Source organism: Aythya ferina, assembly GCF_964211825.1.
Source record: "Aythya ferina genome assembly, chromosome: 4".
NCBI lineage: Eukaryota > Metazoa > Chordata > Aves > Anseriformes > Anatidae > Aythya > Aythya ferina.
In genome coordinates this window covers 17466935-17483675 of record NC_140300.1, presented here as the reverse complement: position 1 = coordinate 17483675, position 16741 = coordinate 17466935, and the positions used below count along the sequence as shown (strand labels likewise).

Genomic DNA, 16741 nt, shown 5'->3' with positions numbered 1-16741 from the left:
ATGTGTGTCCTCTGTTTTTGTTGGTTGCTTACAAGTGATGAGCCCCATCTTACAGTTGCAGTTATAGCTTCTGGATGGATGACCTTAGGTTTCCTACTATGGAAGTTAATCACAGTCACCAGGTCATTCAGCTCATTCAGTCCACTAAACTGACTCACTACTCTAAACACAAAGTCAAAAAGTCACTGCTTTCTTTTTTCTTGAAACTCTTGAAACATGTTTTCTCATTTGGAAGCCCTGAGAATTCAGAACTTGCCCATGAACTTCAGGGTCAGTATCTCCAGGAAAGCTAGAATCTAGCTTTCAGAAAACAGTTACTTTGCCACAAAAGAAAACTGTGTAAGAAAAGTAATTACACAAGTAATAATAATAATAATAGAGAATAAAACTAGATAATAGCTTGATTTTTCTTTCTCTTATCCAAGTGAACAAAAGGCAACTCCTAGACCAGGACATTTTTTTTTTTCTAGGTGAAACAATGAAATGTTTAAACTAACCATCTTTCATATTCATATATGAACTTCAGGTTAGGTTAAACAAATACTTACAATGCCTAGTTGTATTCAACTCAATTTCAATGTTTAAATTTTCATATTGGGTAATTTTAGTATGCTTAAGATGCATTAAAACATTTTGCCAACACAAGTGATATCTGTTGGTTTTACACAGAGATTCCTTAAGCAGCTATAAAAGTATTTAGTAAAAAGATATTTGATAGAACAAAAGGACACTGTATTGACAAAGCATTATAAACAGAATGCATATGAGAAGGAGGAAAATACTTACAGATTTTTTATGTCTACTGCTCCACGGAATGCCTTCCTTGGTATAGCTTGAATCTGATTTTCACTAAGATCACTAACAAAAAAAAAATAAAATTGAAACTTAAAATCTGTCATATATATTTTTTCTGCATGTAACAACAGCAACAAAAAGTAGGAAAATAATTTTAGCCATTACAGTTCAATCAATGTTTCTGATGAAGCTTATTTTATTACTTTAACTGATTTGAAATTGAAGAAAAAGCAGCAGCAGTAATACTCAAATTAGTTTATCCTTGTTGTACTAGATGGCTTCCTTACAAAGCAACAATGAATATGCCAAAGAAAAAGTAGAAGCATTATATGATTTAACAATGAAGGCCAAACTGATTTCATTTTTAACTGATTGATTTCAATTTTCAACCCATTTCAAACACATGACATGAAGTGTCCAATGTTCAGTTTTATGCATGGAAAAAACCATGCAAAAATAAGTAGCAGTAAGCTGTTGAGAAACAACAGCTATCAAACTGTTTAAATGTTTCAGATAAATATATTTTAGAATTTTGTTTCAAAATGCCAAGAACCATATATTTTAAAAATCATCTAGCAGCAGACAGAGAAGCACCATTGATGCTCTCTCAACCCTACCCCCAAAACAAACAAAAAAACCTGCAACCAGCTTTATCAGGCTATCTGAAACTAGTATCTTTTCCAAAATGTTTTATTAAAATTCTTATTCATTTTTTTCATCAGTATATATATCATTATATATATATGTATCATTATATATATATATGTTATATATATATCATTATATATATATATATATCATTATATATATATATATCATTATATATATGTATATATATATAATGATATATATATAATGATAACTGATATATATATCAGTATATATAAATATATACACACACAACCCTTTTTCCAAATTTTAGAAATATTTTTGTCTTTACCAGTTCCATATTAGAAACAATCTACAAAACTGAAGTAAAAAACAAAACAAAACAAACAAAAAAAAAAGGAGAAAAAAGAAAAAAAGTAGAATTCAGGGCTTTTCACTTATGGTACAAGCGCTTATACCCCGTTAAGAGTAGTTCAGTGCAACAGGATATGATCAATAGATTAAAGTAGCTATATAAATTACTATATAAATCATTGCTATATAAATTCATATAGCATTGTATATAGTTTTGGAGGCCTTCAGATATGTGTGTATCTATGGAAAATATGGAGAACACAAGAAATTAGATGAAGAGGCTTGCTTGAGTATCTGAATAGAATTATGAAACAAATCTGATGCACATAGGCCATGTCTGCACTAGGATTTTAAGTCATTTTAAGATCATTTTTCTTGTGGCTGGCTAGATTTCATTTTGCTAAAATCAAAGCAGGAGCTTCATTCCACAAGCACACCAAGTACTCCAAGTCACAATCTAAATGCACTCCAGTCCCTAACAGTAATGTTTTTCAATGTCTTGTTTTCTAGAGACAACTTTTAGATGACCTTTTCTAAGAGAGCTTTTAGGAGAAACATTGCAAAACAGTGCATAGAAATAAGATATGTAGCTGAGCTGACATGATCAAGAAGGAATCATTAGTTAATTATACAGTCATGCTTTTAACATATTCTTTCCCTAAAATGTAATCTAGAATGAGCTCAGATTTCTAGTTATTAGGAATCACTCCTGGAGATCTCTTTCAGATTTATGAACTTAAAAAATAGTTTGAGGACTTTATAAAAACCCACACTGCCTGACTTTAGTAAAATTTATGTAACATAATCCTTTTGAAAATAATTCTACCTACACCGACAGCAATTTCATTTTATCCAAGTCATTGTCAGTTTTATTTACTAAATCTTTCATACCTTCAGCAATACTGTATACTGTACTGCAATACCTTGCAAAGTATATTTAAAACTAGACCAGATTTAGCTATTATTAACAGTGTGTGAAAAACAAGAGAATCTGTGAGCTGTGATTTAATTTTCAAGCCACCTAAGTAAGCTTGAAATAGGATATGACTGCATTTGCTCTGACAATAAATTCAATAGCAATGAGTGAAAGAGCAGCCTTCAGCATTTATGGTAACATGATTTAACAACCTACTTCCTTCAAAAAATTCTATTACAAATATAACAGCAAATATCTATATTTACACTTCTCTTTAATTAACCAATACATTTTACCAATATAGAAATTGTGTATAAAGTGGTTAACAATACAGATTTTTATCATGATCGATGATTACTTTATAATACAGATATATGTACATATCTATGTAAACCACTGCCATACTCATAAATATATACTGCAGGAGGTAACGGGTAATGATGCATTACACTTTTTATGAGAGTTAATAGATTATCATCATTCACCATTTTTTAGAATTAAAAAGTAGAAGATGAGCAAAATTGAGACAATACATAAACTATTGTAAAAAAATAATAAAAATATAAATGGTCAGAATCTTTCTTTCTTTGGCTAAATACAAATCTTAGAGCAAGTGCAAGGACTTAAAAAGTAACAGGTATTAACAACCCAGGTTCCTTGATAACCCATACACTGAGATGTGTGTATATACACGTGTACGCACATGTGAAAGAGCCAGCTGGATCCATGCAGTCAGCATTATTTACATGTAGCACAGGCTCATGCAGACTAAAGTACAGTGTTCTCTGCTAATTTTAGCACATCTGAAATATAAACTACTTCATTGCAAAGGTTCTCTAACTTTCTGTAAGAGGCACTGTTTAAAGCATCCCTCTAAATGCGGATAGCTAAGTAAGGTTGGCAAAAGTCTTTTCCAGGATTTTTTTTTTTTTTTTGCAATGCATCTGCTGGGTTGTGAAGTATTCTCATAATTGTTTAAGTAACAGAAGTTACTAAATCATTTTTTCATTGCAAAATTCTACCTCTCTTTTAAAGAAAATACAATTTTCAACATAAAATCTATACCTATTTGTAATAGGTAAGCTTTTAGTAATTATTTATTGATTGCTTCAAGTTTTCATCTGCTCATTCTAAAGAGGTTTCCTTATAAAAACCTTGAGTTAAACAAACATTTAACTTTTTATTCTTGCATAAACTACACCTACACTTCACACTGCAGACCAAGGACTCAGTAACCAGTTACTGTTTATTTATTTATTTATTTATGATGTTTTAACTCATTCCACTGTAATTCTTAGATTCTCACAAAACAAAACAAAACAAAAGCCACAAGCAGCACGAAGTGGGAATGGGGAAAAAAATATTTTGTAGATAAAGCCAGACAGTTTTGCAGGTCATTCTGTTACAATGACATTCATACATTCTGTTACAGTTACATTGCAGCCTATGTTTTGCAATAAAAGTGCAAACCTCCTCCTTTTCAGCCTGCTGGGCATTATTTTCCTGCACTAACAACTGTGTTAACTCCCTTCATTTCTCATTTCAAAAAGAGACAGCATTTGATTATGTCTGTACACTCAGTATCATTTATGATGATACTGAGTAATACTGACACTTGGTAACCCTAAAATAAAATTGGCTCTATGAATTTAAAATTTAAGCCATTGAAGAACAGAGCATCCTGCTTTTACAAGAACAAATCTGTTTTTCTGAGAGGCATGAACCTGTCTTCATATTTGAACCCAACAATCTGACCAAGATACTGTCATTAGAAGAAATTATTCTTTGTAATTACAACAGTCCAAGACTTCACACAGAAAAAAAAATAGTGTATCTGTGGAATAGCAGAATTGATTCAAAATATATCATATAAAACTAGAGTGAAAAAGCCAAGAATATCCTACAGAGTTTTTGAAAGAAAGCACAACGACATAACACATTTTATCAAATTCATCTTAACACAGATCCTAGTTGTCCTATGGGCCTCTTTCAATTAATTGTTCTTAACTCTGTTAAGTCACTTCTAGAAAGATACATTCCAAATTATTAAGTCTGAAGTGGAGCATTTTAGCCATTGACCCTTTCAGAAAATTACTGAGTGCAACTTCGAGGGCTTCCATCACGTCATCTGCTGGCTTGCGTGGAGCCCTCCATCACCCAGCCTTCAATGTGCTGCCCTGCTCACATATGAGCAAAAAAGTTTTCAGGGCCAGAACAGTTATATATAACTTCAGTATCTTTTAGTGTGGAATGTCCTTAAAGATTGCTCTCAGGCTAGTTTCATGAAGCCAAAAGGTGACAAAGAGGTCTGAACTTTTGCCCGGCTGTATTGATTCTCCAAAAAGCTTGCTTACATTTTTGTTTTTATGCACAGAAGGTCAGGTGTATATTTCTAAGTCAGATACTAAATATGTTGCACCTAAATGAAATTACTAAAATAATTTACTTAAATAAAAAAATAAATAAAACCCAAGTGATAAAAGCACATACACATGCAATAGTGTCTCTGAGATCAGTAACGAAGGAAGCTCTGGGATTATTACACTTACAGAAAATATAATTCCCTTTTAAATCACACATACCTCAGCTTTTAAACCTGTTTCCAAAGATTAAGGATTTCAATCTGATATTTGCAATGGTGCAACAGTAGAACTTGACTAATTTGAAATTATGCCAGATAATTAAATAATTATGTCAAATCTCTCTTTTTCAAAATCTGATGAAATACAAAAAAATAAAATAAAATCAAAAATTAAAATGATAATAATAATAATAAACCTATTACCTCCAGCTTCCACAAAAAAAAAAAAAAAAAAAAAAAAAATCAGCTTCATTTTATGTATTAGGTTAATTTTTTAATTATTATTATTTTTTTCCTGTGGAATACATTAGTAAACACGATACATAATGCTTTGATGAAATAGCAAAAAGACCTTGTAAAAACCTAGTTACTACTGAATCCTTTCTAAGAAACAGGATGGAAATAATATATTTCTATTTATTATATTTACTGGTTAGTAGGTAGAAGTATATCAGGGGAAAAAAAAAATAGAATCCTGTTAACATTTGAAATTTGTAACAATATAACATTGGTATGAATGTCACATACACATGAATCTCTTCTCACAGAAAAACCAGAAAAGTTATATATGCTATTGTTTCTTTATCTGAGGATAAAGCCCTCAGATAACCTGATATTAATGAGCCTGATAGAGTACTTCAGCTCTTAAAAAATGCAGACAGTACTGCATTGCAGCTATTTTATTACTCACCATGTATAGTTCCCAGTTGAATATCCCATTCAACCTTAAAAGGAATGCTAAATTTTTAATCATATAAATTGAAACACCATGTATAATATCTATATCACGCACTGTGAAGGTATCACTGTTTTCTTATGTGGCTAAAACCATTGTTCGTTCTAAAACAATAAATCTTTTCAAGATGGCAAACCTGCTTGTAAATTTAATTACTTGTAATTTTATTTTCCTCTACGGTTTAACCTCCCTCAGTGTCTGACCAGGGATATCATAAATCTATACTGCCATTCTCCACTTTGTAAAAATACTGAGTACTGGGAATGAGTAATGTGTCTTGATTTTTTAAAGGAAAAGGCAGAAACACTGAGTCAAACAAAGTATTGAATACTTATCAGTTTATTTATGTTGGTTCATAAAAACAGTTCAAAAGGTCAGATCATTCCATGATCAAGGACCTGAATAATTATTTAACTACTTCTGAAACAAATAAAGTAAGCCTTGCTTAGTACTCCTCTCTTACTGGAAAAGAATATTTTCAACAATAGCTAATTACGTTCTGCATGAAACTCCACACAGGGCAGCAAACAGTCTCACATAATAAGACTACAGAGAAAAGAAAGAGCAAAGAATGAACAGAATGAGAATTTCTGTAAATTATTTAACTGAAAATCAAATATATGAGTTTGGATGTGGAGACTTTCACTTGGAATACAAAGATCGTGGAAAAACAAACAAACAAACATGCATTTTAGCAGACATTTAACAGCTTTTCTTATGAACATAACTGTCAATTACATAGTTTACCCTGAAATAAAACTAAGTAACTGAACAACTCATTTATGAATATCAAATGATTCATTCAATTTCAGTTGCTTTTACTGTGATTTGCTTCTTCCAGCTTATGATCCAGTGTCCCCACAATATCTTTCTGTCTGTGTATACCTTAAAAAGTACAGAGATTTAGGTGGGGAAAAAACATATACTACTTGTTCATTAAGCAATTCTTTTCAAACAGAGCACATGAAACATATCAACATAGGATGCTCACTGATGAGCACCATTAAGATGATCATTAAGATATCTATAAGGCCTTGGCATGGCCTGAGACACTTTTCCAGCAACAGTGTCCTTAATGGGGCATCCCATCTAAAATATCTAATATACTCCAGGGCTAGGCCCAGGTTTGCACAAACCCCTATTTATTCCCCTGGTTTTGATGTTAAGGAAAGAAGTAATCAGCCTCACTGGGAGGCACCAGAAGGAAAACCTAAGCTCCTGAAGGAAAGCAATAACATACTATGACATGACAGCAGAGTAGAAGTGAGCCACAGCCACATGTTCCAATTGTGTCTTGAGAAATGGATGGAGAAATTATTTTATATTATCATTAAACTTTGAAAAAACTCTCACATCCAAAATAACTTTATTTTGAGGACCTTGAGAGAATGCTGACAACAGCCTGCATTTGCAAAAGCTACTGTAGCAGTGGGTTTTTTACAATGTGAAGAGGACAGACTGAAAAGGCAAGGTAATTTTTCTTCTGTTTTGCTGGATCTCTGATTTGGATTTCACTCCTAAAATGTCAAACAGTTTTCTGTTTTCTAAATTTGAAATATAAATATGTATTTCTCTTCCATATTAGATGGCTTGTGCTATGATGGAAAACTTTTGATCAGATTTTCTCTTCACCCCTCTTATGAACCTTCATTTATTGTCACACTATCAGGAAAACTGTATTCCTCAACTGCAAGGTTTCAGCATGACCAGAAGTTTAATCTAAGACCTTTTCTGAATGCTACAGAGGCATGCTTCAGCAACCTCCAGTTTTAGTGTACTAGGAAGCTTAAAAATTATTTTCAGAACTTCATAGAGGAAATCAAACCAATCAAATCAAACAAATCTTCAGCAATAGAGATGCTGCTGAAGTATTACTTTATGGTCTAAATGCAGGGAAAGCATCATGTAGAGACAGTTCCTCTATAAGTAAAATCTCAGGTGAACTGAACCTACTAAAGCCTGTTTGGAATTCAAATTTCCATGATGGTAGAAATATACCACAGCATAGCATGAGCTTACTAAACAAACATGAATGTTTTAATCTCTAACTCAACACTTTTTATCTCACATTCAGCAAATATATTACTATACCAAAACAAGTAAGTACATTTCCTATCAGCCAAATGAGGCTTATCCCTTTAATTGTTACAATACTGATGTATGTTAGGCTTTATAGAGTTACAGTATTACAAATTGCAGTACTGCATCATTTATTTATGAAGATAATTTTATACCTAAATGGGTTCTCATGTCCTTCTATCAAGGCCTGGCTTTTTGGCAGGTCTACAAATCAATTAAGACAAACAAAATAAAGAAATGTTTAAAAATTATATGCTTAACAATTCAGTCTAATATCTTGCTGTTAAAAAAAAAAAAAAAAAAAAAAAAAAATACCAAAAACCTGCTGCAGCATTTTTGGCCATGAAATAAACAACTTAGTCTCATATTTATTATTTTTGTTTCTACTCCTCAGTAAAGCATCCAGTGCAGCTATTCCTCTTGATAATTATGATACAAAAGGAGTCCAATACTATCAGCAGTAGCCAATATGTATCTAGGTGAATATTTATCTCCTTGTGATGACCAGAAACCTGAATTATAAATTCTAGCATTAGTCCTGTAAATCATTACCTCTAGTCATATAATTTCCACCTGCTTCCCAAATGAGAAATGATATTTCAGATCTGAGAAAGGTACTATTAACCTTCTTTTACAGATGGTGAAGCCAATGTAGTATGTTATCAGTAGCAGTATGCATCAGTGCTATGCTGAGGAGCACAAAGCAGATGAGAAGAATTTAGATGACAGAACTGCAGGTTCTCTCTGCATTGTGTACTAATTTGCATTTGCTATGTAGACTCCCCAGAGACCCAGATGCTGTAAACAGTAGACACAATCTATTCCCACGCTAAAGCAGGATCACTCCCTATGCCACAGTGTGCTACATTGTCCAGCTGAATATTTCATATTGCTCAACGTAGGGCAATCACCACTGTAATATGGGCAGAATGATTTGAGTCACTGCAGTTCTCATGGTAAGGAACAAGACTTCCTCGTTTCTAAGAATATTCAGATTAGGTTTCCCTGCTCACTTTGATCTCTCGTTTTTTAATGATATCACTGAAGTTCCTTTAATTGTTAATGCTTCAGGGTTTTTTAACATCTGTTATCCATTTATAAATCTATAATTAAATTAAAAAGTGCTTATTGTAGCTATTTGTATGCTATCATTTGTATTCCTTATGCAGCAGATATTTTTATCTGTTTTATCTACATATTTATTTAGAGCATTGATACAAGTCATTTATGCATACAGCATAGAATATATACAACAAAAGGAAACAACAACAACAAAAACTAATGAGCTACACTAGAAGTACTGATAGCCTGCTAACTCCAGTTTATAAGTACCTTCAACCTTAAGTTTTAGGACAAGTCATCAAAAATGGATTTGAGAAACAGGCTGACTCCACATACCTATCCAATACAATATGATATTGACTTGTTTATAATTTTGCATATTACTAATTGGTAATTTCCCCAGAATAGCACAGAGTCCATGTACCAGGCCTCCCTACTATTTAATAGGATCATATTTTGGGTTTAGAAAAAATGAAAGCCTCCTCTTGCAGTCTTGGCATGGATGTTAATCTATAGGCCACAGAATCAATTCTACTCTACAGTGTCTCCAAAAGTGCACTTAAATCAATCTGTATATTCTGGTACCATTTGAAAATAATTGCTCAAGGAGATTCGCTATTTATTCTTTATTGTGCTAGAGTGTCCTAGTGTGACAAAAGCTTATTGTAAAATAAAATAGGAGTATTAGGACCACACATGTATTTCACTGGAGTCTTAGAAAATGATTTTTGAAAAGGCAAGTAGTCTTTATTAGTCTGCTCCACTAAATTAATATATAATTCTCTTTGTTTAGGACTTTAAAAAATAGAAATAATTACATGTTTTAGCTCTTAAAGAGGAACAGACCACCCACAATTTCCAAGAGCGAGCATTGTAATGGTACTTCAAATTTGGCTTCAGTATAACCCTTTTGATAACCCTTTTTTGAAAGAAAAACTTGAAGCCCTTTAAGAACACCCCCACCAAAAAAATAAAAAAAAAAAAAAAAAAGAGAGAAAGAAAAAAAGAGAGAGAGACAGAGAGAGAAACTCACTGATTCTTTATCTCCCATAAGCTCTCAAATTGGTCAAGCTGAAGAAAGGTACTAAGCCACAACTACTGATTGCCTCTTGTCCTGAATTTCTGTCAGTCCAGTTCCCCTACTGATGCCTGATACAGCAGCATAGCTGTGAAGTGTGAGGGATCCTACAGCCCTACCTGGAGTCTGCATAGTGAGAGGCGACTTTTATATGGAAGTTTATCTTGCATTTAACATCTCAAAAATTACAATTTAGTCCAGCCAATAACTTCTAAAGCACATATATGTTTTGTTCCTGCATATTTTCCTCCTTTTTACTTACCCAGGTTGTAATTAAACATAAAATAAAAACTTATATTAACTCTTATGTGCTATTATCTAAGGCCACAAAAGACATTTTGTAAGACATTTCTTTGTAAGGAAAGAGTGAAGACTCTGCTATTTTAATTCCACCAGTCTCCAATAGGTGATTTGGTGAATTTTTAATCTATTATTACATTTGATAGACTAGAGAAGACTTTACAAATTAAGGTTTTAAAAATGGATAAAACAAGATACTGCCAGGTAGCATTCACTTCTGGGAAGTGACATGCCCAGCGTAGGCATGGCTGAAACATCCACTTGGCTTAGTTTAGGGATCTGCTCCCATTAAGAATAGATGAGATGGCACACTTGCCTTTCCAAAGGACTTCTCCAACAGTGTCTGAAAAATCTATCACTCCTGTTCCCTGTAACAAAACTTCTTTTTAGCAGGAGTTTGGAGCAGTCAACGTGTCTTTAATATTTAATATTGTTTCACCTGCTTTGGAATTGAAACAGTAAGCACTTTCAGGAACTGATTGAAAGGTTGTCTGGTATGTTGTCTAGTTTCACTCCACAGTCTATAACCCTTGCGTATTCTCTTCTGAAATATCACTCAGTGAACCATGGCAATTCTTCTCTTTGCTAAAAACTGAGCAGAGCAGATTCCTGATCCAGCACCATTACTCATTGCTGCTATTGCAAAACAAGGAAGTAATAATTACATCCCTGAACACAAGCATTTTTCATCAAGTATAGGCTCAAACTGTTAAATCTAACAATAAACTGAGTACTCCAAGTGGTTCCTAACAGTAAACCTAACCTTGAACAGTTTGTCAAGGGGCAGCCAAAATTTGGAGAGTAAGCCAGAAATGATCTTGCAGGTTATTAATGTTGAATGGCACTGTGCTCACTCTTCCTTCACCTGCGTCGAACAATGCAATTTTTGAATTCTCTCTTGAGACAGGCTGATTGCTTAACAAGACAGATTTATTGCACAGCCCTAGCTTTACACAATGTGTGTGCATTCACATAGTGTACATGTATACCTCGGGCTTTGATACCGTTGCCTGTCACTGCCAACAAGTACACTAAAAACTGAAAAAAAAAAAGGAATACAAAACACAAATTATAAAAGGATTAGTAAGTATGATTAAAAAATTGACAACTAAGCTTCAGTCATAATTAGTGCTTATCAAGATGACCAATATTCTATCATCATTTTTCTGTGTTTCACCCATCTGCTTATAGCCATCTGTCATTTCTGATACTGTAAAGTATTTCTGTCGAAAAAAATAAATCTTTTATTTTATTTTTTTTTACACTGCATTTGTACAGTGACAATCACAGTTGGGTGTCTGGTCCAAGAAGTTGTACTTTACATTGTTACCTGAACAAACTATGATACCATGATAATGCTACATACGCTACCTTTAAATATTCTAGAAAAATTCATCTATGAAAAAAATATGCAAAACTTAATTTAATGCTGTTTTTTTTTTTTTTTTTTTTTTTAAAAAAAATCATTGTATTTTTCTTTTTGCCATATTTATCTGTTTTTCCCCCTCAAAGTTACAAAATTTCAGCTGCTTGCACTAGTAGTGATTTTCATTATGGCATTCACTTTTGAAGTCTACAGAGCTCAGACTTTTTTTTTGTTCCAGGACTGCACTTTTCCACTGACACCATCAAAGAGTGACTATTCTTAATTGCACTTTAGAAGCTAATCTCGCCTTTTTCCTTCACATTTTTTCCTCTATCAGTAGGTTTTCCAGTCTTTTTTTTTTCCTGAATCACTTCCATGCCAAATTGTTTCCTTTCAAACATTTCTTCGACTTCCTCTAAGTTGCTGATGGAGTTCCTGGATATTTATCTGAGCAGAAAATTGTCCTGAGAACCTTCAATAATTAGAGGAAAAAGTAAAAGTTTTCTGTGTGGTGTGGATTTATTCTTCCTTTTTTTTTTTTTTTCCTTCAGTTTCTTGGAAGAGGTTTTGCTTTGCTTATTTTTGGTCACAAAGGCAGTTGGATGGGATGGATATCATTTAGTTACAGATTAGTAGCTGTAATCAGATGAGAGCATAGTATACCCCATGATGATGGGTGATACTGATACCCATACTGTGGAACTCACAGAGCATTATACACACTGGCTGTGGGTAAATAGACAACTTCAGAATAGAGAGGTCTAAGTAACTATACAGAGATTGAGGAGAGTGATGGCAATGGGAATAAATATCTCAACTGCATATGGTCTAATTCTGAAATATACCATGAAATATTTAAAGACTTATGTTAAAAAAGTAAAAATTTAATTTGATTGCACAAACTGAGGTTTAAGAAATGAACCTAAATTTTAAACCAAAAGATGTTGTACTCATATCAATAGCTGTTAAAAAGAACAACTTATCTGTATTACACAACTAGGCTTTCTGTTAAAGCAGTCAGCATAAATCCATCTGTACTTCTAAATAATTCAGTACGTTTTACCAGCCCCAAAATTCTAGGATGTGTATCTTGCAACTGCAAGCACAGGTATTTGCATTCACTCTTCTAGCCGAGAAAGAACAGATCTCTAAGAACAGGATCAGCTCAGAACTTTGAGGTGATTGAATTTAAATGATATTTACACAGATAAATGAGAAGGTGTGAGGATTTGTTTCTACACAGGCTCTGCTGCACTTGCTATCTACTGCCATACAGCCAATTCCATCTCATGCTTATTCTTCTGTTGCAGTTCATATTACAGTATACTGTTTTACAGACCTGCAGCTTCCAACATCTGTAGAAGAGGTCCCAGAAATTGATTTAGAGGCTGAAACACAAGCATATCCAATCCTGCTTCTACAGAAGGCTATATATCTCTGTTGGAAGACTGACACATGGTCTCCATATGCACTAGTGATAACACAAGCCTGCCAGGCACAGATGTACTTATAGCTCTGGAGAGGTGCAAACTAATGATGGATAGGAATAACCCAATCATACTAACATTTGTATTTGCAAACCTAACACCTAGTACCACCGACATTATGTCTACATTTCACTGCTGCATTTCTTCAAGGATATCAAGATGTTCCTAAGGTATGACAAGCACATGATGAAACTTAATGGTATCTAAGATACAGAGACGGCTTCCTGAAGCACATCTTAATAGTTGGAAATTTTAAAAATTAATTGCTCTTCTGGCAAACCCAAAGAAAATTAAATTAAATTAGATACTGGAACTTTTTCATTAGAAGGCTCTGGCAAAATAAAGGTAATAGATGGAAAGCTTTCTGCAATTAAAAGTGACAGGTACATTGCTTTCTCTAAGCTTTTAAATCACATTTGTCAAAAGGCCTACTAAAATGCATTTTTTTGAAAACCCTTTCCAATCTACTCAACTTTTATGAATCAAAATACTGTAAAATTATTGAGGATACATCATTTATGAAAGTTACAGTTTTATGGCAGTTAAGAGATAAAGTTTCTATCGAGTTATACACCTAACATACTTAGGAAAATGTATTAAATCACAGAGTAACCTTGTATCCCATTCCATTCATTTATCAGAATGATTTCTTGCTTTAATTCTTAACCAATGCATGAGATATACACAGATAAATGAATGAGAAGGTGTGAGGAATTTAAAACCAACATGTAAATACAGGTCAGTCACAATGTAGTTATGGAATTACCTATTCTCCTTTTTAAGGTGATTTGGAAGAGAGATGACCATAATAAATAGTTTTTATGCACACCTATCATAAACTAGTACTTATATATACTTTGAAGAAACTTTTCAAGATAGAAATGTATCTATCTTGAAAACAGGCAGACAAGTGTAGTGAGTTCAGCACCGGCTGTGCTGCTTATAGAGTTAAAAAAAAAAAAAAAAAAAAAAAAAAAAAAACGGTTTCAGTGAACACTAATTCCAACAAGCTCAGCAAAATCAAACTTCTTTCACATAATGCTTGACCCTATCCTTTTCCTCTCATCCCTGACTTGCAAAAACAGACTGCATTTGAATAAACAGCGCTACTATCTCTTGACCTAAAAATAATAATAATAATAAACTAACAATCTTTTATGTTTTATTTTATTTTATTTATTTTCTGCTAGTCAATAATCCTAAATTCAATACATTAGGATTGAAGTGCATTTATGGGAATTCTTGTTATCCTCGCCAGTTCTGAAAACAAAAGCATTACTCTTTAAAGCTCATCAACTAAATGAAAATCTAATATACTCTTGTAAGATGTGACAACATGAAGCATATAGGTTATGGTACAACACCTTCAGAGATGTAGTTTGGAAAATTACACTAACTCAGTTAAATGTAGCTCTCAAACTGAGAGCACACAAATAATGTCATCCCATCTGAGGAAAGCACTGAAGCAGCTACAATTTAATGTGCTTAAATCCCACTGAATTCACTGTAACTACTCACATGCTTAGTGTTAAACATGTGATCAAATATTTTTCTGAATCACAAACTTCTTACTGAAAAACAGTATTGAGCACATTTTAAATTATAAGTTCTCTTAATTGAAGGATATATGAACAAAGACAAAACTTTCTTCAGATATAGAAAAAGAACAGGAAAATAAGAAAATAGTTTTCCTTTCCATACCTACTTTATACATTTTCTTAGCCTGTGAGAAACAATTATATATCATGCTCAATTACCAAAAATAACATTCAAGGAAACTGGATCATATCTAAGTCCTTTTCAAAATTATCTTTTATATTTAATAAAACTCAGCTAAATTTTTCTGTGCTGCTTTTTGGACTTTGAGGGGTGAGGATGGATCTTGACAAATTCTCAGATACCTCCTGTAAAAAAAAAAAAAAAAAAAAGAAAATAATAAATAAAAAATAATAAATAGTGATTTTCGTTTTGAAATTGGAACGTCCTCACAGAGTTCTTAGCACTCCTCATGACAATGTTTAAAGGATTTTTCTCAATATCAGATATAGAAATATCCACTGGGTCCTGGCCAGGGAGAGGAAAGTTTCAGCATTAGAAAGTCAGAATTGCCTTCAAAGAATATACTTCAAAGCATTGTGTCAGGTCTGCATCCCTGCAAAATAATATAGGAACTGTAATACCAGGGACAGCATAGTAGATTGCAGGTCTTCTGGGAAGAATGAAAAATTGTTAAAAAGCACACTGGAGGAGCTAAAGTAAATGCAAATAAGGATTCATCACTGATTTCCAAGAGACGGACTGCAATGGTACTGAGCACTGTTGCCAAATTCCACTGAAATAAAAGGAAACCTTTTGATTAAATTTGGTGGGATATGGATAGGACATTTATTTCCAAAGAAGACACCATTTTTCTTTGTATTTATATTAAAAACAAAAAACAACAACAACAAAAAAACAACACTACCAAAGAACTAAAAATACAAAAAGGAAACCAAGGAGTCATGAGGAGTCACTTATATGTCTATAAGTGTTTGCTTCAGACTGAGAAAAGTATTCAAGTATTTTCCGTTAGTATCAATTTTAACTAGACTGTGGGTGAGAATGAGAGGTCTGCAATCTGTGAAAATGAAAAGATCAAATTCAGCATTCAGCAGGGATACAGAATATCTAATTAAGTCCTGGATCTGCAGAATACAATTTTTGCAGTTTTTTCTTCCGTATCTCCTTTTGCTCTCTGTTAACCATCCTCCCATCCACATGTATAAATATTGAAAATACGCCAAATTTTCCTCTCTGATATCATGCATTACATAAGCATCTGAATGGAAAATGTGTCCCAAAGTGTTTTGATGAGCTCTACTAATTGAACAGTCTAACCAAACATACATATCATACAAATACAAATATATTACACAGACACTACATAGATGCTTGAAAAGAGATTAGACTATCCTATCCCTAAATAAAAATTAAAGTCCTGACATCACAAAGAAAATGACCTACTGGATTCAAACACAATGCTCAAAAAAACAAGGCCATAGAAAATAAACCCTAAGTTTGTGTGTCAGTCATATTGACTTTATTCAGGAGTTAAGTCTATGCTTAAAATTAAATGCTCTCATCAACTCTCATTTATATTTAAATATTCTCTTAAATTTCTGTTTCAATTGTCCTTTTCCTTTAGCCTAGCTGAAATTTCATTTTATATATACATACTATTTATAATACTGATTAGTATCTCTTTCTATGTAGAGGAAGAATTTTACACAGACATGCATCCTTACATACATTTGTGCCTATACTGTTTATAGTGGTTGTTGTGTTGTCTTTTTTCTTTTTGTTTTTGTTTTGTTTTCTTTTGTTTCTTGCTTGGTTGGT

The 16741-nt window shown here is 32.9% G+C and overlaps 1 protein-coding gene across 6 annotated transcripts in view; it reads right to left on the bottom strand.

Annotated features, from left to right (window-relative positions):
- SLIT2 (slit guidance ligand 2) overlaps positions 1-16741 on the bottom strand; it is a 257772-nt gene that overhangs the window by 108996 nt on the left and 132035 nt on the right. For all 6 annotated transcript variants that reach the window (XM_084518845.1, XM_084518846.1, XM_084518849.1 and 3 more), the window contains exon 5: positions 787-858. In XM_084518845.1, the coding sequence (XP_084374971.1) occupies positions 787-858 (72 nt within the window). The remainder of the gene's footprint in view (positions 1-786; positions 859-16741) is intronic.